This window comes from Ovis canadensis, chromosome 1, assembly GCF_042477335.2.
Source record: "Ovis canadensis isolate MfBH-ARS-UI-01 breed Bighorn chromosome 1, ARS-UI_OviCan_v2, whole genome shotgun sequence".
Classification (NCBI taxonomy): Eukaryota; Metazoa; Chordata; class Mammalia; order Artiodactyla; family Bovidae; genus Ovis; species Ovis canadensis.
In genome coordinates, this window is record NC_091245.1 from 99,200,335 (window position 1) to 99,226,926 (window position 26,592).

The following is a 26,592-nucleotide window of genomic DNA, read 5'->3' on the forward strand; positions in this document are numbered from 1 at the left end:
TGTCCATGGCTCTGTGCTTGTGTTCATCTGCCTCTTTTCTTGGATTCAGATTTGCTCCAGGTCTTTCCTGTGTAACATATGCAGGTGACAAGGACAGGAGAGCCTGCCTACAGCAAGACCTGAAGCAGGAGTCACGTTTTCATGTGCTGCTAACTACCTATGAGGTATCTGTTTGTTTTTCTACAGCCAGAACTCTTAGCCTGGTACCTTAGAAGTTGTAGAATCCTCTGGGATTATATTTAGTGTTTTTGAGGGCTCATGTTATTCTAGGAGGAAAGTCTGTTTTCGTTTGATTCTCACAGAGGTCCTGTGAGCAAAGGGAGTGAAAAACTATTGTTAGTTCGATATTTCTCCCTCTCTCTTGGTGGAGGGCTTCCCAGGGAGGCAGCACTTGAACTGTCTCTTGGCCGATGAGTAGAAGAAGATAGGATAGGCTGAGGCATCATCTGTTACTAAAGGATGGGAAAGGAAGATGAAGAAACTTAGTTTCCGTCTCTGCTCTCGTTCTTCAAGCTAATAATGTCCAGACTCCTGTAAGCAAGCCCTTCCACGCGTTCATGCCTCCCTTTGTCTGTAAGATGCCGCCACCCAGAGGTTATGCTCAGTACTCTTTTACATAGTCAATCAATGAGACAGCTAAATCCGATAGTGTAGGAGAGTTAATAAAAGACTAGCTTATTAATGTCAGAAGTATATCAATATCAGCCTTTACAATGTATCTTCCTTAATTTTTCAGATTTGCTTGAAAGATGCATCTTTTCTAAAGTCGTGAGTATGTTGCACTACTTCAGAAATTGTCCTGAATGTGTCATGAGAGTTATGTCTTTCCTTCACATTTTTTCCCCTGGTTTGTCATCCGTGAGTCTTACCGGGTGTGTGGTATGGCAGGAGTCTTGCAGTCCAAGCCCGTACTCCTTAGCTGTGTATGTGTAGATTCCCTAACTTAACCTCTGTGAACCTCAGCTTCTCTATCTGTAAAATGAAGACAGCTGCTGTGAGGATTAAGTGAGATAAGCTGTATGTGGTGGGCGGTTAGTAGATACCAGATTCTTTACATCACAACTTGTATAGATGCCTGTCAGGACTGCTGTGTGGAAATTCTACTACAACATAGGGGAATTATTTGAGCTTTTTTTCTGGAAATATCCTAAAATAGCCATCAGTGCTATGAAGTTAACTTTTTGTTTTTTTAATAATTTTATTTATTTATTTTGGCTGTGCTAGGTCTTGGTTGCTGCACAGGCTTTTCTTTTCTCTAGTTGCGACAAGTAGAAGCTACTCTCTAGCTGTAGTGCACACACTTCTCACGTGGTGGCCTCTCTTGTTGCGGAGCACAGGCTCGGGCTGTGGCGCATGGGCTTGGTTGCATATGGGTACTTCCTGACCAGGGGTCAGACCTGTGTCTCCTTCATTGGCAGGTGGGTTCTTTACCACTGAGCCACCAGGGAGGCCCTAAAATTAGCTTTTTAGAAAGGAATTTTTAAGTAAATTTCTTTCCAGTTATTGGCTTAGAGGTCTCAAATCAGCTCATAAAGTATAGGAAACTTAGGTGTAACTCCTGATACTATCTGGTACTTTATTCAGTGGTAAGGATGCTGTGTTGCAGTATGTGGTTAAGCCAACAGTTACCTTGTAAATAAGAGCTCAGTTTTGGGTGAATAAGATACATTGACAGTTTCATTCTCATAGCATGTGTACTTCTGGTTAGGTGCGGTTTGTTTCTTCAATATTCAGAACTTTTACAGAGTGCTTTATCAATATTATAAATGTTATTTCATACCCAGGCTCTTCTGAGTTGGATTTTTATTTTCATCTTATTTTGAAACACTAAAGATTCAGTCATAGATTTCATGACTTCCATGTAGTGTTTTGTTTCATTCGTGTTTCATTTAAGTACACAGATTTACTTTACTTTTCTTCAGAAAAGGATATGCTTTCCCTCTCACTTCTCTTTTATTGTCAATATCCAACTTAATATGTATTAAAGATCTCTCTTCTGGAAAGACATTGTTCTGGGAGTTACCAGCAATACCAGGAAAGTAAACCATACAGTGACCCTGAAGCGAACATAAACTCCAATAGAGTTAATAAGAAGTATACAGATACCCATAATATTAGGCAATATATGGAAAGTCTCAAAATGCAAGAAGATCAGGACATAGATGTTATTGGGTACTTTCCATAAATTGTGCTATTGAATCAGCATGAAAACCCTAACAAGTAGGTATCGTCATCCATTTTATCGATGAGAATGGTAAGAGATTAGGTGTGACCCATCCCAGGGCACATTGCTAGTAAATGGCAAAGCAGACATCCAAACCCACTTTGTTGTAGAGCTTTTTAAAAGAGAACTTTACAAAGTATCTAAGTGCACTGGAGTTTCACATTTTCAGCAGAAATATAATCTTTCTATATTAGATTATTATCTTAAATCCATTCCAAGTGAATTTAAAAAACCAAGTAGTAAAGGGACATTTATAATGTTTACTCAGTATGACCCCTGAGAACACAGTTGTGTTCTTTTGATATATTTGGCAAGGTTGTACTGTGTATGACTGTACTGCCTACTGAGAACAGCCTGAAAGTGTAATGCAATCTCAGCCCTAAAGAGGCTTATTAGGGAGAGTTGAGACTGTGCATGTAACAATATGAAAAATAGGAAAATTTTTTGACAATAAACTTATTAAATCTTTGGATCAAGAGGATTAGAAATTACTTTTCCCACTCTCCATCCAGTCCTGGAATTCCCTCCGCCTCTTCCTGTCCAGGGAGCATCCCTTGGCATGTCCTTTAGAGAGTAATTTGACGACCTTCGGTTAATGAGCCCAAATCCACCTCCTTGTAGTCTTGATTCATTAAACACGCTTTTTATTGGTTGCTTTTGTATGTAAAAACCTGAATATTGAGACTTCCTTGCTGGTCCAGTGGCTAAGAAACCCATGCCTCCATTGCAGGGGCGTGGGTTTGATCCCTGGTTGGGGAACTAAGATCCCACATTGTGTGGCAAAATAAATTAAAAGAATAGAAATTTTAAAAAAATGAATATATAGCTCTTGCTGCTGCTAAGTCACTTCAGTCGTGTCCGACTCTGTGTGACCCCATAGACGGCAGCCCACCAGGCTCCCCCGTCCCAGGGATTCTCCAGGCAAGAACACTGGAGTGGGTTGCCATTTCCTTCTCCAATGCATGAAAGAGAAAAGTGAAAGTGAAGTCACTCAGTCGTGTCCGACTGTTCGCAACTCCATGGACTGCAGCCCACCAGGCTCCCCCGTCCATGGGATTTTCCAGGCAAGAGTACTGGAGTGGGGTGCCATTGATACCGTAATGATCTTAACAGATTAATACCTAATCTGTGTAGAATGGTAATTTAAACAGGAGCCAGGCACTGTCCTGTAGCCCCTTGAAAAGGGCTCACACCCTCGTCATGCCATGACCAGTGTCCAAGATCAGCTGGACTCTTACTCCTCATGATCCTTCAGTGCAACTCCTGCTATGCGGCAGGAGTGATCCTGATTTCTGCACCCTCTCTTGGACCCAGTTCTTCCCTCTAGCTGCACCACTCAGTAGGTGAATGGGCCTAGCTGTCTGCTTCTGTACCCATTTTCTGGATTTTCTCTGTGGGCTCAGAGGAAGAAGGCTTTCTCCTCTTTTAAGGCCAACCTCTGCTCAAGATCTTCCTCTAATATTGGAGGGATTTTAATTTCCATATATCTTTCCAGTGTTCTGCTTTACTTGTATGTACATTTAGTTGTTTTTAATATGTAAGTATGTACGTATTTTTGGCTGTGTCAGGGTCTTGGTTGCAGCCTGCTGGATCTTTCGTTGTGGTGTGCTGTTGCATGGGCTTTTTTTGTGATGCGCAGGCTTCTCTCTAGGTGTGGCTCGCAGGCTTCAGAGTGTGTGGGCTCTGTAGTTTGCGGCCCTTGGGGTCTCTAGTTGAGGTGCACAAGCTCAGTAGTTGTGGACCGTGGACTTAGTTGTCCTGCAGCACATGGGATCTTAGTTCCCCGCCCAGGAATTAAACCTGCATTGGAAGGTGGATTCTTAACCACTGAACCACTAGGGAAGTCCCCTACATTTAGTTTTTTAAGTATAAGAATAATGTAATGGGATTACAGAACATTTTCAAATGAGGTAAGAGCCTTATAATTTCCACTTTATTATCTTTTGCATGATTTTTATTATATAAATATATATAATATTTATATCTTTTTAAGTTATATAGGCCTTTTAAATTATAATCATATTTATCATTTAAAATGCTATATTTCATCACCCATTATTGGACCTATTATTATTTTCATGTTTTTGCTGTTTTAGATAATGCAGCTTTGAACATATTAATACATACATATTTTAACTTTTTTTTTGTGGGCAAAACAGCTTCCCAGGAGTATATACAGAGGATATCTTTTTGGGAATTTGTGGTCATAACTATTATGCTACCAAAGGGCACTGACATAGCCACCAGTGACTCCCACGTTAACAGAGCCAGTGATGTATCTTCCTGTTGTAACATTTGAGCTGTTCACCGTGTCCCCATTCTTTATAATTTATCTAGTTATTGGTTGCACTGGGTCTTCCTTGCTGCTTGTTGGCTTTCTCTAGTAGCAGCGAGCAGGAGCTCCTCTTCATTGCAGGGCACAGGCTCCTCATTGCAGCGGCTTCTCGTTGCAGAGCACAGGCTCTCGGCACATGGGCTTCAGAAACTGTGACTTGCACACTCTAGAGTGTGGGCCCAGTAGTTGTGGTGCAGGAGCTTAGTTGTTCTGCAGCATATGGGATCTTCCCAGACCAGGGGTTGAACCTGTGTTCCCTGCATTGGCAGGCAGATTCTTTTCCACTGTACCACCTGGGAAGTCTACCATGTCCCCATTTTAAAATCACACTTTTTTTTTAGCTATTATGACATCATTGTGTCTTGACTTTTCTTCTGGGTCTGTATCTTAGTTCTGCCTCATACTAACTTTATGACCTTGACTGAGTCATCTGCCTTTCTGAGCTTTAATATCCATGTTAGTAAAAAGGGCACAATAGTGTCTACTCATTTTATTTTTTCGGGTTAAATAACATACCTAAAAGCTCCAAGCTTTAGGTATATTAAAGTGGCACATGTAAGTGGTCATAAGTGTTTCCTTTTGCTTTCTGTCTCCAGTGCCTTCTTTTCTACCTTCAATACATCTCAGAAAATCAATTCCCTTAATTTTACTACATTATCCAGATATTGCCTTATGTACTTGGTTGGCTGTTGGGGAAGGCAATTTGGGTGTGTTTCTAACAGAATGGCTTGATATTAGTCTTCCCAGAAAGAGTCTTAGTTTTGTAGTAAGACTTTTGGGTGTGAGATATGTGTTTGAGTTATATAAAACTGAAAACATGGATTTTTCCCTCACAGCTTCCCTTGGAGTGTTCTTGTTGTGGATGAAGCTCACAGGTTGAAAAACCAAAGCTCCTTGCTGCATAAGACTCTTTCAGAGGTAAACTCATAGGATACTTTTAGTTTGTATATCACTCCCTTTCAAAAAATGTTAATATTAGTTTGGTCTGTATAGAGCCAATTAAATTGACACATTTTTTTCAGTGAGATTTCTGCAGGGTTCAATGAACATTTTATGGTGACACAAGTAATACTTAACATGGCCTAATTTCTCTTGTCTTTTACATAGGAGATAATGTTTATTAAAAATCTGGTTGTCAAATGAATAGGACTCTACTCCAGGATAATACATTGTATTTTTGGAAATGTTTCAACTGTCTTTTTGATTTTCAGTTTCTTTAAAAATAATCTTAATGTAGTTTTTCTGTCTGCAATAACAAACATATCTGACATATTTATTGTACAACTCCCCCATTTACCTGTTTAGAAAATTTGACAATTCAGAGTCATGAAGAGACTAATTTCATGCGATTGAATATTCCCTTCAGTCTCACCTGTCTTTGTCATGCTTCTCTGAGTATGAAACCTTTGATCTTACTCCATTCACTTCTTTGGCATCATTCTGACAAAGCAGATGAGAAATGTCATTGTAGACTTAGATTTGCCCTCTTTTCTGAGGAGCCAGTGGAAGAGCTTATGGGTATGAAGTGCCCTTCTTATTGTTGACCTAGTAAAGGCTTGTTAATTCCTGCGACCTGGTGTGCAAATTTCTGGGGTCGTCATTGATTTTGGTCCCTTTCCTATAATAGATCAATTAATGAATTTAGAGGTCATTTGGAGGAAAGTCTTAGATCTGAATTCTTTATTTAGTGGTTAAAAGTTACGGTTTTTAGTGTTTAAGTGCAAATATGGCCACTATTATTATTATTACCCCGAACTCAAAGATTGCTGTCCCCTTGTAGGCCCCCTCTGCTCTGTGGTGTCCTTTGCCTTCTTTTTAAGGACTCTTTAACACAGTCTCTTTCCCAAGAGATTGTCATATCTGGCACCCAAGAGACTCTAAGATACTGTTTCATCAGCTGCTGTGCCAGTTTACTGATTTATAGTGGGAGAAAAGAAGCAGGTGCAGTAAAGGAAGCCTGTGTTTGGAGTGGGGAAGCTAAAGTCTGTTGCTGGCTCCAGAGCCTTTTCTTCTTTTTGGTAAGGAAACAGGCTCAGAGGAGATTGTTCTATGTTTTCTGAGTATTCCTTTTTAGGTGAGGTTTGAACTGGAGACAGCTAGTTGGTCAGGAAAAAACCACATTTATTGATTGGGCTGAGAGGTGGGGAGAAGGGTACTGCCTTTTATTTTCTCCTCTTCCAAATACTGTTTTCAGCTTGTTTGTAAAATTTGGAAGAAGCCTAAATGTCCATATAGGAATTGATTATACTGTACAATTTGTGGTATACCCAAACAGTATATTTACAGAGTAAGGCTGTAAAGATTATGAAAGATTATGTAGAAGAATATTTAATAATGTAGAAAATATTTGCAAAATGTTTTATACAAAAAAGCTTCCAAAATTTTATATATAAGCAGAGACTTGTCTCTAGGCTTCTTTTTCCCGATTATAACTTTTGATGCTGAAATGAACACTGCTTTGAATTAAAATATTAATCCATGTGATAGTATAATTTCATTTTAGTGATTGACAACCTTGGTTATCCTTGTTGACTTCATATTTTTTGGCCATTTTAGTTCTTTGAGCATGTTGTAGAAGTGTGATTTAGTTATTGGAAACATTCGTTGTTAACCATTTCCCATACTTGAAATATTGTGAATAGGTTGCACTACATGCGGCATGAGTGGGTGGGCATTGATAAGACAATTTAAAAAGAAACAAACCAAGTGAAAGTGCTCCCCCCAAAGATTTTGAAAACAGTTTTCATTGATTGTATCATTTCATTTATCACTTTTCATATCTTCTTATGACCCCCTCCAAAATCAAATTATAGACACACAAGAGGAAAAGTAAAAGCCACCAATAATCCTATTCCACTGTGTATTTTAACATTTGGTATATATGCTGCCACGTTCTTTGCAGCACATGTGTACACCCAAACCTAAATGTATATATGTGTGCATGCTAAGTTGTTTCAGTCATGTCTGACTCTTTGCGACCCCATGGACTGTAGCCCTCCAGACTCCTCTGTCCATGAGATTCTCCAGACAAGAATACTGGAATGGGTTGCCATTTCCTTCTCTAATATTGTTAAAAAAATAAAAATACATTCAGTTCAGTTCAGTTCAGTTGCTCAGTTGTGTCCGACTCTTTGCGACCCCATGAATCTCTGCACGCCAGGCCTCCCTGTCCATCACCAACTCCCAGAGTTCACTCAAACTCACGTCCATCGAGTCGGTGATGCCATCCAACCATCTCATCCTCTGTCCTCCCCATCTCCTCCTGCCCCCAATCCCTCCCAGCATTGGAGTCTTTTTCCAGTGAGTCAACTCTTCGCATGAGGTGGCCAAAGTACTGGAGTTTCAGCTTTAGCATCATTCCTTCCAAAGAACACCCAGGGCTGATCTCCTTCAGAATGGACTGGTTGGATCTCCTTGCAGTCCAAGGGACTCTCAAGAGTCTTCTCCAACACCACAGTTCAGAAGCATCAATTCTTCAGCGTTCAGCTTTCTTCACAGTCCAACTCTCACATCCATACATGACTATTGGAAAAACCATAGCCTTGACTAGATGGACCTTACTCGTCAAAGTAATGTCTCTGCTTTTGAATATGCTATCTAGGTTGGTCATAACTTTCCTTCCAAGGAGTAAGTGTCTTTTAATTTCAAGGCTGCAATCACCATCTGCAGTGATTTTGGAGCCCGAAAAAAGTAATATCAGAATTCAGTATATATATGTATATATGTGTATATATATGCATATATACACACATAATGTATTGCCATGTATTATATATATATATATACACACACACACACAGGGTACAGCTTTCTCTTTGTGCTGTATTATTTAACTCAAGTAGTATAAGATCTTGTTATGTTAGCTAAGAGATTGTCCTTTGCTTGACCCAACAACTGTTCTTACTGTTTTTCCTAACCTTTAGTTCATTAGTCTGTTATTCATGGTGTTCTTATTCCTCTGCTCAAAATTTAACAAGTGTCTTTCCATTTTGGGCGGTATATAGTCCAGAAATGTCCAGGATTGTTGATGTCTTGCATTAGCTGCACGTGTTAAGTCTTACAAAAGAATGTTTTTAAAAAATATATCTTCTTTCTTGTAGTGGTGGGTCCTGCTGCTGTAGTTTTGGGCTTCTCAAACTGTATGAGTATATGCTGTGTGCTTGAATTTCCGCATAGGTTGCATAACAGTAACCATTTTGAATACTCATCAGTACTTTAGCGTTCACAAAGTGATTTTACTTTATAAATGGTATCTCCTCCACAGGATTATTATCCCCTTCTTATAGTTGAAACTGAAGAGGTATTATTTCCTACATCAAACAGCTGTATACATTTGGAACCTGAGTTTTCTGATTTCATGTCCCTGAATTCATTTCATTCAGTCATGCCTCTCTCTGTAAAGGTTGTGATGGGTCACTCAGTCTTGCTTTCCAGCATTATAGATTTTTACTTTATTCATTTGTATATTTGAGTTCTCAGTTGTCTTCAGCCTCCTGTTGACTGGAACACCCATCCAGAACAGCCTCCAGGAGCTCTACTCACTCCTCAGTTTTGTGGAGCCTGATCTCTTTTCCAGGGAGCAGGTGGAAGATTTTGTTCGGCGTTACCAGGACATTGAGAAAGAGTCTGAGTCAGGCAAGTTCCCTTTTTACAAATCATGCCCAAGAGGTCTGGGCCCAGCAACTTCCCTAGGGCATAAGGGTTGTAGATAGAAAAGAAGGAGAATCCATAACCAGAGAATCCCTTCTGAGGAAATAAAGAGCCACACAAAAATAAGGTGATGGCAGAGTCCTCTTGTTGTTCCCAGTGCCTGCTGTTCATGATTCTCTTATTTGTTTGTCTAGTGTCTGCTGGTTTGCAGACTTTTATTTTCCCAACGTGTAATTTCTATGAGGACTTGGATAACGTCACATGGTACTTCTTGAGGCAGAGAAATATGTGGGTGCCATAGTCTGAAACTGTCATTCAGGGTTCCATAGCACTGGTGTTTCTTTTAACACTTTTATCAGTGTATAAGAACCAAAAGTCTGGGCTGGATGGTGGTGGAAGTAAAGGAGGAAGCCATTCTGGTTTGTACAATGGTCATTCGTAGTTTTCCTCTCATGCCTTTGCTCCTCTGCCTTGTAAAATTGTCTGTCTGTCTATGTGATATTATCCCAGGATCGTTATTCAAAATAATTGATAGGCATGCCAACTAGTGGCTCTGTATGTACTAGCTGAGGATAAGTTGGAAAGGCTTCTCACAGCAGAAATCTCCATACCACAGATTGAATTTTACCTGGGGAACCTGCTCTGATTGTCCCCATGTTTAATGTTGCTATATAAAATATTCCAAGTCAAATATTACACAGGACATACTGATCTTTAAAAAATTATTTGTTTATCAAATTCAAATTTAACTGAGCACTTGTATTTTTTAATCCTGCGTGCAGTGTAATTCTAGTTTAGGCTAGTTTTCAAAGTTCCTGACAGCTCAGGAAGGAAAAGGGGTATGGAAGTCAAAGAACTAAGTGTGAGTACTAGCACCTTTAGCAGCCAGCTGTATGACTTTGGATAAGGGATTTAACTTCTCTGAACTTCACTTAGTTATTCAAATGGGACAGTGTTACCAACTTGCCTACATTTCTGAGCTATTATGCTGATCAAATGCAAAAGTATCCTGGAAGAAGAATAGCTCTATGCAAATGAGATTATTAGAAAGAAACAGAAGAAGCTGGAAAGAAGAATCCAAGGAAGGACTAAATACTGTGAAAAATTACCTTGCTGGCCTAGAAGGCAGAATTGGTATGAAAATGAGAAACAAAAGTAAACTGTTGTATGTCCTCTGATAGTTCATTGCCTTGGTTTTGCTTTTGTCCAACACTACTTGTGTGTGTTTTTTTCTTTCCTTGTACAGCAAGTGAACTATACAAACTCTTGCAGCCATTTCTGCTGAGGCGAGTAAAGGCTGAAGTAGCCGCAGAGCTTCCCAGGAAGACGGAAGTAGTGATATACCATGGCATGTCAGCACTACAGAAAAAATACTACAAGGCCATTTTGATGAAAGACCTAGGTAATCAGAGGGTACTTGTCCATTTAGAAACTAGTGAGGATGTGATTTTTATGCATTTTATAATCACACTCAGTTTGTATAGCAAGAATATGGGATGGGATTTCTTATTCTGAATAGTAGTCAGGTCAGCTAGAGTGAAACTGGCAGAGTACCTTTGCCAGTCAAAGTATAACTCTGACTTTGTTGTTTGTTGACTTTGTGAGATTTCCTCCCCATCTCCCCACTCCTGGTTTTCCTTAAGGGCTTCCCCTGGTGGCTCAGATGATAAAGAGTCTACCTGCAATGCAGGAAACCCGGGTTCATTTCCAGGATTGGGAAGATCCCCTGGAGAAGGGAATGGCAACCCACTCCAGTATTCTTGCTGAGAGAGTTTCATGGTCATAGGAGCTTGGCAGGCTACAGTAGGGTCACAAAGAGTTGGACGTGACTGAGCAGCTAACACTTTTACTTTTCCGTCTTAAAACAAGATGATGGTTAAGAAAACTTCTTATCAGTGTGCTGTTCTTAATGCACTTCAGTGAAATTTGGGAGATACAGATTTGAAAGAGACATTATTGAAATGAGTAAGGTTATGTATGGAAACTTGCAGGGTTTTTTGTTGTTGTTCAGTAATCCATCTCTCTCTCTCTTTGTAAAATTTCAGATGCATTTGAAAATGAGATGGCAAAGAAAGTTAAACTTCAGAATGTCCTGTCCCAGCTTCGGAAGTGTGTGGATCACCCATATTTGTTTGACGGTGAGGCAGTGCCCTTTTTTCTCAGCATTACTTTTTGTTGTCATTTTATGGCCAACCTCATAGAAAGTTCTTCGAAAGATTTGTCTGTATTTACTATCTATTTTTCCCCATTTTCTCTTGTTAATTTTTTATGTTGATTATCTAATATATTGTTCATATTCAGATTTCTTCAGTTTTAACCATGACTTTTTCTTTTATATTTTTAAAGTAAATTTATTTTTATTTTAGATACAATGGGAAAACACAGGAGAATTTTAATCAGGGGAGTGATAGGATCCGATCTGCATTTTGTTATCATTTTGAGCTATGGACACTTAAAAAAGAAACAATAGCAAAAACAAAAACAAACACTACAACCCCCAAAACCGCAGGTCCAGAAATGATAGCATATCCATTCCCCCATCCCCTCCCAGCATGAACATCTCTTCCCTCTGCTGGAAGGAGAGTGACGTGTTTATCCTCAAGGGCAGAAACTGGAGAATGAGAGAATTCTATGTAAGTAGACCTCGGTAAGAGCTGGATAGGACTGAGCAGCTGAGCGCATGAACAGACCTTGTTAAACATGATTTTCATTTCGCTCAGCCTCCTCACATACTGTAGTTCCTTTTCCACAGCTGCTTCTCTTTGTTCAGTATAATTGTTTGTTGTTCAGTCACTAAGCCATATCCCATTCTTTGTGACCCCATGGACTGCCTCACTCCAGGCTTCCCTGTACTTCATTCACGGAGTTTGCTCAAACTCATATCCATTGAGTCAGTGATGCCATCTAACCATCGCCTTCTCTTTTGCCCCCTTTTCCTCCTGCCCTCAATCTTCCCCAGCATCAGGGTCTTTTCCATTGAGTCAGCTCTTAGCGTCAGGTGACCAAAGTATTGGAACTTCAGCATCAGTCGTTCCAATGAATATTCAGGGTTGATTTCCTTTAGGATTGACTGTTTTGATCTCTTTGCAGTCAGAGGGACTCTCAAGAGTCTTCTCTAGCACCACAATTCAAAAGCATCAATTCTTTGGCTCTCAGCTTTCTTTATGGTCCAACTCTTACATCTGTACGTGACTATTGGAAAAACCGTAGTTTTGACTATACAGACCTTTGTCGGCAAAGTGATGTCTCTACTTTTTAATACGCTGTCTAGCTTTGTCATAGCTTTTCTTCCAAGGAGCAAGTGTCTTTTAATTTTGTGGCTACAGGCACCATCCACAGTGATTTTGGAGCCCAAGAAAATAAAATCTGTCACTGTTTCCACTTTCTTCCCTTCTGTTTGCCATGAAGTGATAGGACCAGATGCGATGATCTTCGTCTTTTTGGATGTTGAGTTTTAAGCCAGATTTTTCACTCTCCTCTTTCACCGTCATCCAGAGGCTCTTTAGTTCCTCTTTATTTTCTGCCACTGGCGTGGTATCATCTGCATATCTGAGGTTGTTGATATTTCTCCTGGCAATCTTGATTTCATTATGATAGAAAAGCATTTAAATTTTGCCACTTTTCTGGGTCTTCATTTATTTTGGAGAGCTTCCTGTAACTTATGGGAAATCATGTTAATACTTCTCTCCTGTGAATCTGCCTGTGTCCATCTTTGTTCTTCTCAAATTCAAGATCTGGTCAGAAATTTTATGGTGCGTTTGTTGTGTCTCTTTATTCTCCTATAATCTAGAAATGCTCCTCAGCTTTTTGGTTTTTTTACTTTTTCATTAAGTTGACAGTTTTGAGGAATCATGGCTCTGTGTTTTATGGGCTATCTCATAATCTGAATTTTTTTTATGATTGGATGTCCCTTTGTCTTGAACCCAACTCAGTGAACCTTTTTTGTCACCACCATTCCCAGTTCATCAGTGGTCTCTGTGTGTCTCAACTGACGGTTATCAGTTCACTTTTTTAAATTAATCTCTCAAAACCTTGGACACAGTTGATCACTTCTTGAAACACCGTTTCCTTTGGCTTCTGGGACAGTGCTTTCTCTTGCTTTTCCATCTGCCTTATGTCTTCTCTTTCTCTGCCTCCTTTATGAGGGAATTTCATCTCATGGACGTCTGTAAATTTCCCTCTAAGTAATAATTTAGCTGCATTCTACACATGATATGTAGTGTTTTCATTTTCATTCAAATTTTTTTTTTTTTTTTTTTTAAATTCACTCTGATGGGTAGCCTGTGGGACAGTTCCAGGCATTTTATGCTGTGAGGGCTCTAGTATTGATATGATCAATGCAGAGACTTTTCTGCAGTCATTTGAAGGAAGTCCTTGCCAAGTGGCCATATGAATTGTTTTAAAATGTCACAGACTTTTGGACTCAGAGGGAGAGGGAGAGAGTGGGATGATTTGGGAGAATGGCATTCTAACATGTATACTATCATGTAAGAATTGAATCGCCAGTCTATGTCTGACGCAGGGTGCAGCATGCTTGGGGCTGGTGCATGGGGATGACCCAGAGAGATGTTGTGGGGAGGGAGGTGGGAGGGGGGTTCATGTTTGGGAACGCATGTAAGAATTAAAGATTTTAAAATTAAAAAAATAAAAAGCTAAAATAAATAAATAAATAAAAAAAATAAAATAAAATGTCACAGAATCTTAATGCGGTGCATGTCAGAGCTTTTCTTTTATGCAAAGAGCTGTTGGGAACATGTAGATTTCAAAAAAAGCCTTCCAGGTTATTTTGCTACCCTCAGCATGAGAATGACTACTTTATATCTAACCCTATGTCTTGATTTGTTTTCTAGAGTGAGAACCTGAAGGTTTCAATTTTGGGTCTGTTTGGTCTTTAGCATTTCCCTGTGCTTCAGTTTCCCAAAGAGTGCCTTGGGTAAACATTTCTTAGACATATTGGATGTGCCAGGCTCTGTGATTGATGTCGGGTAGTGCTGATATCATAATATAAATAAATAATTATGAAATGCCTCAAAGAGATATGAGACTTGGGCCCATTATCAGTTAGAAGGATCTTGGCTTCTCTGTAGCCTCACCATCAGCATCTCCATTCAGAGTCTGCCCCAACTGGGAACACATTTACTGAGAGTGGGTTCTTTCTTTTCCAGGTGTGGAACCAGAGCCTTTTGAAGTTGGAGACCACTTGATTGAGGCTAGTGGGAAACTTCACCTGCTGGATAAGCTGTTGGCATTCCTGTATTCCAAGTAGGTGATAGGTTCATATTTTCTACCCTGAGCTGGTGATTGTTAAAACCAGAATAATGAGCAACTCACTGATTTTTTGAGACTAATCCCAGTTCTCCTTTTTTTCCAAGACCCTGATTCAGGTTCCACCTTTTCTGCAGCTACACCCTTAATCCCATGCCATCCACTCTATAATCTTCCTTTCCTTTCCTGAATTCCTACAGCACTTAGGATCCTAATCCAGCACTTGGCAGCTCTGCCTTAATCTGCTGTCTGGTTAATTGCTATATTAACTCTGTCACTCCAGTTGTATCGTTTAGTTCTACAAAGACAGAGATACCATCAAACGTTTCTTTTTAAAAGGCCTGCTGGTGTACCTTGCTTTGAATTGACACATATTAAGTACTTAGCAAATATTTACTCTTGTTAACTTGAGGGCTTGATTTGAACTCAGGGAGAACTTGGGGACTCTTTCCCTGAGATGCAAGTTGGGTATTGGAAGAATTAAGCCACTTTTGGGGCCCGTAAAGATTTAGCTAAGTGTTCAGTGGCCTGGTGTCTGGCCTGTATCTGATCCTCTGGTCCTCGGAGGTATAGAGCAGTCTAGAAAAAAAACCCAGTTTTCCAAGGATTTCTAAATTGTCCCTTAGGGACAGCTGACCCAGGAAGGCCTGAACCAACCTAAAACCTCAGATTTGGCAAAAGTGCCCAACATTAGGAATCTGTAAGTCAGACAGCTGCATGCCTGATTGTATTTTACAGGCTATGATGTATCTCCTCTAAGGATCCTAGTGTTGGAGAAGGACCCGTAAATAGCTTCTCTTCGACCTTTTCATTTCACAGGTGATGAAACAGGCCCAGGGAGGCTGAGTGGCTTGTCTGAGGCCACCACAGCCAGCAAATGACAGAAATGGGGTTAGATGAGGTTCTAATCTAATGGGATTAGATGAGGATTGGATTTTAAGTTCAATACCTTTTCTACCAATTTGAGGCTAGAGTCTTGAAGGAGTTTGTTGTAATTGTTCATCTACACCTATTGAAAACAGATTAAATTAGTTTTCCAAATAGAATGTTGTTTAGACAGTGCCATACAGTACTTCTTTGTTTATGGAAACTTAATAGCTGATAACCATGGGGTTGTAGGTTTGAACTTTTTTTTTTTTCCATGCCATGGAGCTTTTGGTTGAACCCGGCCCTTGGCAGTGAAAAGTGCAGAGCCCTAATAACTGGACCACCAGGGAATTCCCTTGAATTTGTCCTTGACCTAATCCATTTTGCCACCTCCTTTCTTCTCTCTTCTCCCTGTGTAAGTTTTCTTATGTGCCATGTGGGATATGAAATGCCACCTGTCTCTTGCTTCTCTAAAGTGATGCTTCTCAAAATTTTCAACCAATATAGCTAAAAATGAAAGGATAGTGACTTTCACCCCAAAGTAGAGAAGAACTATTGATTGCCAACCACAAGCTCTTTAGGGTCATCCGTTTTTGTTTCATTTTTTGTACATTTGAATTTTGCATTTTTCTCTTCACATATCTTTTATTTTGCTGTTAAAACTGTATGTTTCTTTCCGTTTAGTAATTGCCATCCTAGAAAGAAGCACCTTGGTTATCTAGGGTATCTTACACCCTCTGGTGCATTGACACAGACTCCTGGGAATATCCCAACACTTACAGCGCTAGTGAGAAGTACTGTAAGGGCTCAGCTACTGGTGCACTTACATCCTTGTATAAAACATTTCGCATTACTGAAGAAGGTTCTGTAAATGATTAACATTTATATTTCTACTTCAGGATTTCATTTCTTTGTAAACTTGCATTCTTCGCTAAGTTTCACCTGCAGGAAATCCACCCTAAATACTATTGGAATTGGCAGTTTTTCCTTTTCTTTTTCTTGCCAGAGGCCATCGAGTTTTACTTTTCTCTCAGATGACCCAGATGTTGGATATTCTCCAAGACTACCTGGATTATAGAGGTGACATCCCTTGGCCATTACGTTTCTCAAGACTTTTAGACTTAACAGTCCAGATGGGCCTGTGAAGACTTATCTGGGGTATGGGGATGTTACAGAGGAAAAACAGTATAAGAATATTATTCAGAATCAAAGGAAGATGGCTTACAGTAGGGGCATGCCTGTATATGAGAAGAGACAAAGTTGGTGTTTGGTTTTGAGCAGACAGTGTGTTACTCCTCAGTGAGTAATTGAAAATGATTTCTATTTCTCTGTTTTCTCCCTCTGTGTGAAGGCTACAGCTATGAGCGTGTGGATGGTTCTGTGAGAGGAGAAGAGAGACACTTGGCCATTAAGAACTTTGGACAGCAGCCCATCTTCACTTTTCTCTTGAGTACCAGGGCAGGTAAGCCACATCCCTGCCCGCCACATCCCTACCTTTTATCCCTTGATGAAGGCAGACAAATTAAAGGGCGAAACAGTGCATTTAAATCCTAATCATTAGCGTATTTTCCCTTAATTCACTGAAAGGCGAGGTTTTTACTGAGGAGTGTAAAAAAAGGGGTGGGGGGAGTTGAGTTAGGTTATATCAGTTTATCACTGCACTAGACTTCTAGCATGGTACTCGTTTCTGTCAAACTGATTTAAGCTTTCATCTCATCAGAGAAGTAAGGCTAAAACCTGGGGTTGTTGGAAAGTAATTCTGATCTCTTGACCATTGACCTGTGAACATCCTGGAAGATTTCTATACTTTTGTATAGAAATTTTAGTTTTAGTCATGTTCAATAGAGACAGCTCTCCTTCCCAACCATGAATTTGGAAAACGAGATAGCAGCCTGCCTACTAGTTGTTCTTCTGACAGGTAGCTCTGAAAGTGTTGTGAAAGCTTAATAAAAAATCTGCTTTTAAAAAGTGTGATTGTAATGAAATTTCCAGCTCTTTAGAATTAATTGTAACATTGTCCATATATGACTTAAGTCATAAATATTTTATATGACATTTGTAGTGCCATACCACTTATGGAGTGCTTTAATTTACTTAAATAATGTCAGTTCTTGGAGAAGAAATTATTCTCATGTCATGGAACAAGCAGACCTTAAATTAATTTTGAATTCACAGAATCTTGTTTCTTTTTTTTTTTTTCCTCTCTCTCTTTTTTTTGGTAGACCTAAATCTTGATGGAATAGAATTAGGAGCTCTAAAAAGATGTATGTCCTCTATTGTAAAGAGAGATCAGTGTATTCATGAAAAGAGAGTTCAGTCTTATTTCAGTTCAGTTCACTCGCTCAGTCGTGTCCGACTCTTTGACCCATGAATCGCAGCATGCCAGGCCTCCCTGTCCATCACCATCTCCCAGAGTTCACTCAGACTCACGTCCATCTAGTCTGTGATGCCATCCAGCCATCTCATCCTGGGTCGTCCCCTTGTCCTCCTGCCCCCAATCTCTCCCAGCATCAGAGTCTTTTCCAATGAGCGAACTAAGTGCCTGGTACTATAGGGTATTAAAAGTAGTGTTGAATATAATCCTTGACCATAAGGAGATTGTTTTACCTGTGTATGTCTCATCTCTGTATTACAGAGATATAGTGAAATTCATATGGTCCCGCTTGCTTCTAAGATCATAGACTGCACCCTCGATCTCAGCCACTTATTCATGTCACAGTTGTCTTAGGGTAGTCTTAGGAGAGACTGATTAGGTAACCTGATAATAAGTGGCTGAGACTGAGGGTGCAGTCTGTGATCTTAGAAGGAGAGCAAACCAGTCCATCCTAAAGGAAATCAGTCCTGAATATGTATCGGAAGGACTGATGCTGAAGCTGAAACTCCAATACTTTGGCCACCTGATGCAAAGAACTGATTCATTAGAAAAGACCCTGACCCTGGGAAAGATTGAAGGCAGGAGGAGAAGTGGATGACGGAGGATGAGATGGCTGAATGTCATCACTGACTCAATGGACATGAGTTTGAGTAGACTCCAGGAGTTGATGATGGACAGGGAGGCCTGGCGTGCTGTGATTCATGGGGTCGCAAAGAGTCGGACACAACTGAGCGACTGAACTGAACTGATGCCTTAATGATTTCAACACCGTCATACTCAGCAGCATTGTTTGAAACATCTGAAATTAGGAAGAAAGATCTCTGCTTTTCAACTAATCTCCCTGGCGTTCTTGGAATTAGTCAGAACAGAGGGATCTCATAGGAGCCAGAGCAGTCCTGAGCCTTTTCCAGACACCAGCTGTCCTGTTTGCTATCACATTTTAGTTGTTGATTTGCGTCATTATCATTTATTCAAGAGTCTCTCCAACTTTCAAGTATTTCTGATTGAGTCATATTGCCACCAGGTGGCAGTGAGAGCTCATGAATGTCTCAGACAAGTCTGGCTATAGCTTATTTATAAAATATCATCCTTTAATGAAGAAGAGCTGAACTTAACAGTAACCCAAGAAGAAAAAAAAAATCTTTATGAAATAAAAATTTCATAAAAAAATTAAAAACACTTCAATGAAATAAGTGCCTGGGAATATTATGGAATAGTGGGTAAAAAACATAGGCTCTGAAGTCAGACCATGTGGTACTGAATCTGGCTCTTTCTCTTCCTATCTCTGCAGCTCCCAGTCATCCCTTAACCTCTCTGTGCTTCCATTGCAACATCTATAAAATGAGTACCCATGATTGTTGCAAGGATTATAGGAGATAGCATATGTAAAGCACGTCAGAATGGTGCCTGCAGAAAGTAAAGCATAACACCTGGGTAGCTGTCATTGTTATTTAGTATATTAGCATCTCTCGGTAATCAGTCTTTATTATCTGTTTATTCCAACTTTAATCTTATATAAAGGCTTTAATTAGAATGTTCCTGCCTGACTTAAGATCTAGCTTAGAGGCAGTAGCCCATCTCAGAAGTTAGTCCTTAGTTCTGGCTCCTGGAACAAGTCATTTCAGGCTTGTTTGTTTCAGCAACGAGCTGTAATGACCCTGGCAAGAGGGAGTCCATTTTGTGCTTGTTTCCACATTAATCAAAGAGAAGGCTGTAATTTGCCTTCATAGTTCTTTTCATTAATTCCTGTAATCCAAGGAGCCTCCAAAGCCCTTTTCCTAAAGAAAGACTGGAAAGTTGTCCCAGGGAGTGTTTTTGTCCTTTGGTTGGTTTGGTTACCTTCTCCTTAATTAACGTGGAGACAAATAACAGAAGAGAATTACTGAAGTCTTCTCCAATCAGAGGGAGATAGCCCCCCTGCTCCGCTTGGGGGTGTAATACATGACATCTCCTCTTCTTATTAACTTGTGTCAGAGCCTGTGCTGCCTGGTTGTAACTTGCAGTGGACATTAAGAGGTCTTCTCTTGGTGCCCACAGCAGACCTCGCTCATATTTAAAACTGTTTCTGAAAGAGCATGTGTCCTTTTCCACAGACTATTCTAAATAAACTTCAGTGAAAATTTTTAAACAGAAGAGATTTAAAATGGATTCAGGCAGCTAACTTAAGTACCTACTTTTGCTCCTTACCCCACTCCACTCATTTCCATTACTTGCAGTTGTTAAACTTTCCCGGATCAGGTAATAAGAGCCCATGTAGGACTTTTAACCACTACAAAGCTCTGTCTAGAGTTGAGGATGGGGGTGTCAGTTTGAAGGATGAAGCCAGTCATTTTGGCTGCTTTCAATGTATCAATCTGAACGCTGTGGCCTTGTGTCATCCTGGTCTGGTCCTTAGCCCATGTACTTCTGCCAATGTTCTTTTTTGTATTTTTTTCAGGTGGAGTTGGCATGAACTTAACAGCAGCAGATACTGTTATTTTTTTTGACAGTGATTTCAATCCTCAGAATGACTTACAAGCAGCTGCCCGGGCTCACCGAATTGGCCAGAACAAGTGAGAGATTTAAGCATAGCTCTGGTTCCACTTCCTTGGCTCTTCAGTAGTTCTGGGTTTGGGCGGAAGGTGAAGAATGTGGCCTGGTGACAGTTGTAGACTGGGCGGTGAGAGACCGGTAGGTTTTAGCCCATCTCTGTTGCTGACTCCAGAGTAGTACTGGACTGGGGCTTGCTTTGGTAAAAAGAGCAAAGTCAAATTGTGAAAGGACTAGGAGGAACTTTGAGAAATTATTTAACATTCTTCCTGAGTTAAGGTGTGATTCAGTTTAAAAATGAAGTTATGGATTTATGGACCTAAGATAAAAAGATAAGTCTTACTCTCTGACCTGGTGATGATTTAGATCTAACAGAGGTTTTCCTCTACCACAGATAAGGAACCCCAATCATGACCACCTCGTCATCCCTCCCTTGACTCTTTTGGAAAGGTTCAGTGAGAATTAGAGGCCAGATTCTCTCTAACAAATAACTCAGGTTCACGTACAACAATCCCCCGTGAGTTGTACCCTGAACCTGGCATTTTAGCTTTGTTTCCTTTTTTGTGTCTTGACCTGGCATGCTTGTGTACTATTTTGCAGACCCTTCTATTTTAGCACATTAGTTTTCTGTGATTTCTCTACAGGTCTGTTAAAGTTATTCGGCTGATTGGCCGAGACACTGTGGAAGAGATTGTCTATAGGAAAGCGGCCTCCAAGCTGCAGCTCACCAACATGATCATAGAAGGGGGCCATTTCACTCTGGGAGCCCAGAAAACTGCTGCAGATGCTGACCTCCAGGTAAGACACACTGTTCTTCACTTTGGTTTTGGTTTTTTTTTAACTTATTTATTTATTTGGCCTTGCTGTTTGCAGCATGTGGAATTTTTAGTTGCAGCGTGTGGGACCTAGTTCCCTAACCAGGGATCAAACCTGGGGCCCCTGCATTGGAAACATGGAGTCTTAGCCCCTGGACCACCAGGGAAGTCCCTGTTCTTCATATGAGAAGATGTCATGGTTATAGTCAGTGCTTCCATGGATGAGAAAGTAGATGAATTAACCACCCACTCTCTCCTGCTACACATTTGTTCCCTAGCCAGATTCCTTCCTGCCATAGGAAGATCCCCTGGAGGAGGAAATGACAACCCTCTCCGGTTTTCTTGCTTGGGAAATTCCATGGACAGAGGAGCCTGGCGAGCTGTAGTCGATGGGGTCACAGAGTCAGACACAACTGAGCATGCATGCACATAATATCTGTACTACATGCAGGCTGCTGTGGGAGTGAAAATGAATATGATAAATACAGGTAGCAGAATACAGAATAAGGATGGACTTTGGATCCCTTTTACTTGGATTCAGATCCAAGCCTTGTCTCTTACTGGCTGTGTTGCTTTGAGCAGATAGCTTACCCTTTACTTTCTGAAAATGAGAATACCACAGGTTCCATCAGGGGGCCTTAGGAGAATTAGGTAAAATAAACAACTCAGCATAATAAATAATGATTTATCTTGTGCCTCCATCTTAACCCCAGACCCTTTGATCAGTGCTTTGCATCATCTTCTTCACACTCAGGAGGGTAGACAAGATCAGGAATTCAGAATTATGCCGTAGGAAAAACAGATGAAAGAACTAGAGTTAATTGCTTAAAGGAGGAGACTCCAGCTAGGAAGCAGATGCAGGCTTGGAAGATGTTGGAGAAAACTCTTCCGGGAGAGGACTTGGAGATATTCTGTAGCAGCTCTTGGGTTTAAATTAGAACCCATATTATGATATAGCCCAGGTCCTCCCATTTTGACCCAGAGATGAGGGGCTGGAAGCAGAGAGACTGACTTCTGGGATACTGGAAAGATCCAGGCGTGAAGTGAGTTATAAACCTCTGACATAGCAGTGGGAGTGTCTGGTGTGAGCAACGTCACAGAAGAAATGACAGGAGCTGCTGCTTAGAGGTGGGAAGCTCGGGAGAAAGGGAAATGCAAAGATGTCTGTAAGGTCTTCAGCCTGGATAATGAGGAGGATAGAAATTAGGAAGCAAGAAGGTTAGGTAGAGATTTAGGAAGAAGAAGATAATTTAGGCTTTAGAGTTTGCAGTAAAAACGTATTAAAAAAATACTGTTAGAGGAAAAGCTCAGAGATAAAAATTTCATTTGCAAAAGTTTGTAAGAGAGTAGACTTTAAAGGGACTAGTTTATCAAACTGAAAATACAACAAGTATTTAAAAGGAAAAATTACTATTAAAAGCAGAATTGCCAAGTGTTTGGTTAATCTGGCTTTTCTCACATGGTTATATCCACAAAGACCAGTGCATATCTTTACACGTCTGCTTTGCAGAAGACAGGGCTCACATTGGTTTTGTTAGGAAGTCATTAACTTAAGGGAAAGGCTCAACGTTTCATTTATTTTGGAACTTGAGATAGAAAGTAACCCTGGGTTTTGTATGTTTACTTGTTCAGTTCTTGTTTCTCTTCAGGTGCAAAGTGTGGTTTTTTCCCTTGTGTTTTTTTCTTTGGTTCCCAATTGATGTGCTCATGCTTGTCCATGCTGGTGGCAAAGCAGATTGTACGTGTGTTCACATTATCCAAGAGGCAGTTACAAATGTAAGATGGCAGCTTGAGAGAAAGGTATGGGCAGACTGCAGAGACTCTTACAGTTCTCCAACCATGAGTTCTCTGTAGAACCTTGTGAATGACAAGTTCAGTATTGGGTCTGGTGAGGGGAATGAATGGCTGAGCCTTGGGGTGCCCACATTCTGGGTGTGCGAGGAGGAGTTGTCGATAAGAAGCTTGAACTCTTTCCCAATTGGGGAGGGGCTCAGGGGATTCGGTGATGGTGTCTCTGTGACGTAGGCTGCTGAGTATGTCCGTGTGATTGTGTAAACATGTCTCTGTGCCATGGGCCAGATCCTAATGGGAACATAGACCCCCCCCCCCCCCCCGCTAGCTGTTTGAGAGGGGCTTTGTCAGAATCTCTCCCAGCTCATGGTTAGTAGAAGGTTACTTCTGATTTTTCTCTTACCTACCAAGCCTCTGCAAGTTATCTCTGGTTGCCAGAAGCAAAGATAACACCCCAATGCCCTTATCTCCAGAGAAAGCAGGGTTTGTATAATAAAAAGAGTCTGATAGTCAAAGATGTGACTGTGGTTCAGTGAATCTAAGAAGTACTGGATCATAAAATCCTCAAAGAAGGAAGCAGATTCATTATCCTTCAGGAAGAAAATAATAGCAAACAGAGAGAGGCAGAGGCAGATGGAGTGAACATTTATTGAATGCTCACTGTGTGCTAAGTATCATATGAAGTGGTTCTTTCCAATTGTTTCTGTGATATGAATAACAGAAGAATGAGGTAGGCACTCTCCTTATTCCCATTTCAAATAATTTGCCCAAGAATGTTAGTTCATTAAGACTCCAATCCAAACTCTCTAACCTCCAAACACATGCCCTTGCCTTTAATTACTGTAATATATTTCTTCTCGTGGGCTTCCCAGGTGGTGCTAGTGGTAAAGAACCCACCTGCCAATGCAGGAGACATAAGAGATGTGGGTTCGATCCCAGTCGGGAAGATCCCCTGGAGGAGGGCATGGCAACCCACTCCAGTATTCTTGCCTGGAGAATCCCATGGACAGGGGAGCCTGACGGGCTATAGTCCATAGTATTATCATGAAAGGGTCAGACACGACTGAAGCGACTTAGCATGCATGCACATTTCTTCTCTAAAAATACATGTGGTCCCTTGATAACTGAGACACATCACAAGTGAAATGTAGACCAAAGGGAGTATCCCAGTATGGACCAGTCATTTTCATAAATAGTGGCTTCTATTTTTGGTGCCAGTTGTTGAAGTGAAAGTTGCTCAGTCATGTCCAACTCTTTGCGACCCCATGGACTATACAGTCCATGGAATTCTCCAGACCAGAATACTGATGTGGGTAGCCTTTCCCTTCTCCAGGGGATCTTCCCAACCCAGGGATTGAACCAGGGTTCCCAAATTGCAGGCTGATTCTTTACCAGCTGAGCCACCAGGGAAGCCCAAGAATACTGGAGTGGGTAGCCTATCCCTTCTCCAGGGGATCCTCCCGACCCAGGAATCAAACTGGGGTCTCCTGCATTGCAGGCTGATTCTTTACCATCTTCCCACGTAGCTCAGTCAGTAAAGCATCTGCCAGCAATGCGGGAGACCTGGGTTCAATTCCTGAGTCAGGAAGATCCCCTGAAGAAGGAAATGGCAACCCACTCCAGTATTCTTGCCTGGAGAATCCCAGAGGAGCCTGGCAGGCTACAGTTCATGGGATGGCAAGAGTTAGATACAACTTAGCGCTATTTTTTCTTTATCAACTGAGCTATCCAGGAAGCCAGTTGCCAAAGTCAGTGGTTTTTTGTATATATCAAGGTTAAAAGTAAGTGTATCTAGGTTTGTTCAATTCTTCCAGTGAGCTATCTAAATTTTTTTCCAGTTGTTACAGAGTATCATAAGATTTCCAAGTTATTCACAAAATAAGCCAGGTAGAGATAGCTAACCCAAAAAGACAAGATGCAAATGAGCCGAAGTGTGAATGCAGGTTGGTTCAGAGCCTCAGTTAGCACTTAGGGAAGTACACAATTGAAAGGAGGAAACTACAGCTAGGAAAGATGATCTGAACTTTTTTAGGTGGTTCCTACAAGCCTAGGGAGAGGCTGAAGGCTCATTAGAGAGCAGGTAAGAGAAGCAGGGTAGTGCAATGCCAGAGGCATGTCCAGCAAGCAACATTAGAATTGAGAAACGGCTCTCCCATCTAATGGTCAGTTGTCACTGGTCTTTTGTGAAGACGGTTTCCACTGAGCACTGTGGTAGGAACAAAACTGCCAAAGGAAAGTCACTTAAGAAATATGCTGTGTAGCCTTCTCATTCCAAGAAGTTTGGCAGTAGGAGGGGTAGGAGAATAGCTAACAGTGTCTGTGGCGTCTCACGTGACCGCTGGGGATGCCTGTGAAAAACTCTGTGAGAGGTGCTAAGATAATGCTGGAAGTGACTGTTATTCTTCAGAACAAAGATTGGAGGGTCAAATTTTCTGTTTATTGAGAATTGTCAAAGTTAGGCTCTGACTGTCATTTATCACCTCTCTGCTCATCCATCATCCAACTACAGAACAGCCCTGTTGGTGTCATCTGTCACAGGGAGGGAAGAAAGGCTGAGCATCAGGACAGGGATGCGCCTGGTGTCTAAGCCACTTCGCAAATCACTGGTGCCCAATGTTTGTTTTCATGAAGGCCAACTGGACTTTCTTGTTTTCTTCATTCAAGTTGAGCGAGATACTCAAATTTGGTTTGGATAAACTGCTGTCCTCGGAGGGAAGCACCATGCATGAACTAGACCTGGAGTCTATCCTGGGAGAAACAGAAGATGGCCACTGGGTCTCTGATGCCGTGCCTACAGCAGAAGAAGAAAGCAGAGAGCCAGAGGAAGGAAGTAAGTGGGGGGTAAGAACAGAGCTAATGGCATGGCCACCTAAAGCTAGAGCAGGAGATGGTCTCCATTTCTATTTCTGTAGTATTTGGATTTCTGATTTGAAATGTTTTTTTCCACATGGTAGCTTTGTAAGGATGTTCCTTGATGTCTTAGGGTTATTTTGTAATGAATTTATTTGTCTGAAGCAGTGGCAACACAAATTCAGTGTGGAATGGGGTGAGAGGTCTGCTAGTCTTACTAGGCTTCTTGATTCGAGAGTACTTTATTCCATTCATGCAGAGAAGGGCAGTTGCTTTACCCAGTGCTGCTTCCTTTTTTTTGAGTGAAGAGTAGGCCGGCATGACTTCTCGTTTTATGATTCTTTTTCTTTTCTGTAGGACCCTGAATTTCCATCACCTGCTTCATTCTTTCCCTTTGCCACCAAACTGTCAAGGCACGACCTCCAGAAGCAATGCCTTCCCAAATTGCTACCTTCAAGTACTTTCTAGTCTCTTCCTGTCAGTTCCTTAGCAGTTGCTTCTCTGATCTTCCCGGTTGCAGACCTTTCCTCATTATTTTCCCACTTGGAATGTGTCCTCCTCATGGGGGACAACTTTGATTTATATCTGATGTTGTTAGAACCCTGCCACCTCTTTTCCATGCAGTCTCTGCCTGACTCCACTGTGGGCTTGGGAGCTAATTTAGTTCATTTGGGATGTTCATTTCTCTACCTTCCTGCAAATTGAAGTTTGTAGTACTCTCTGACGCCTAGCTTTTTAGAAGGTATGGGTTCAGAGTGGCTTTGTTGTCATTGTTATTCCCTATGGTTTTTATAGGATGTTGGGGAAGATCAGAATGTAGACAGCTGGCATTATTCTCTAAGACACTGCTCTTTACTTTTCTCATTGTTTAGCTTTTACATTTTTGAATATT

General features: G+C 40.9%; 1 protein-coding gene across 4 annotated transcripts in view; it reads left to right on the top strand.

The window, feature by feature from the left end:
• The window catches only part of CHD1L (chromodomain helicase DNA binding protein 1 like), a 71,887-nt gene that overhangs the window by 26,203 nt on the left and 19,092 nt on the right, over positions 1 to 26,592 (top strand). For 3 of the 4 annotated variants that reach the window (XM_069602531.1, XM_069602546.1, XM_069602539.1), the window contains exons 4-15: positions 50 to 164; positions 737 to 768; positions 5,396 to 5,477; positions 9,032 to 9,194; positions 10,456 to 10,611; positions 11,255 to 11,347; positions 14,375 to 14,471; positions 16,348 to 16,421; positions 16,693 to 16,803; positions 20,153 to 20,267; positions 20,889 to 21,042; positions 25,515 to 25,680. In XM_069602531.1, coding sequence (XP_069458632.1) covers positions 50 to 164; positions 737 to 768; positions 5,396 to 5,477; positions 9,032 to 9,194; positions 10,456 to 10,611; positions 11,255 to 11,347; positions 14,375 to 14,471; positions 16,348 to 16,421; positions 16,693 to 16,803; positions 20,153 to 20,267; positions 20,889 to 21,042; positions 25,515 to 25,680 — 1,358 coding nt within the window. The remainder of the gene's footprint in view (positions 1 to 49; positions 165 to 736; positions 769 to 5,395; positions 5,478 to 9,031; positions 9,195 to 10,455; positions 10,612 to 11,254; positions 11,348 to 14,374; positions 14,472 to 16,347; positions 16,422 to 16,692; positions 16,804 to 20,152; positions 20,268 to 20,888; positions 21,043 to 25,514; positions 25,681 to 26,592) is intronic. The other variant, XM_069602557.1, reaches the window with a different exon arrangement.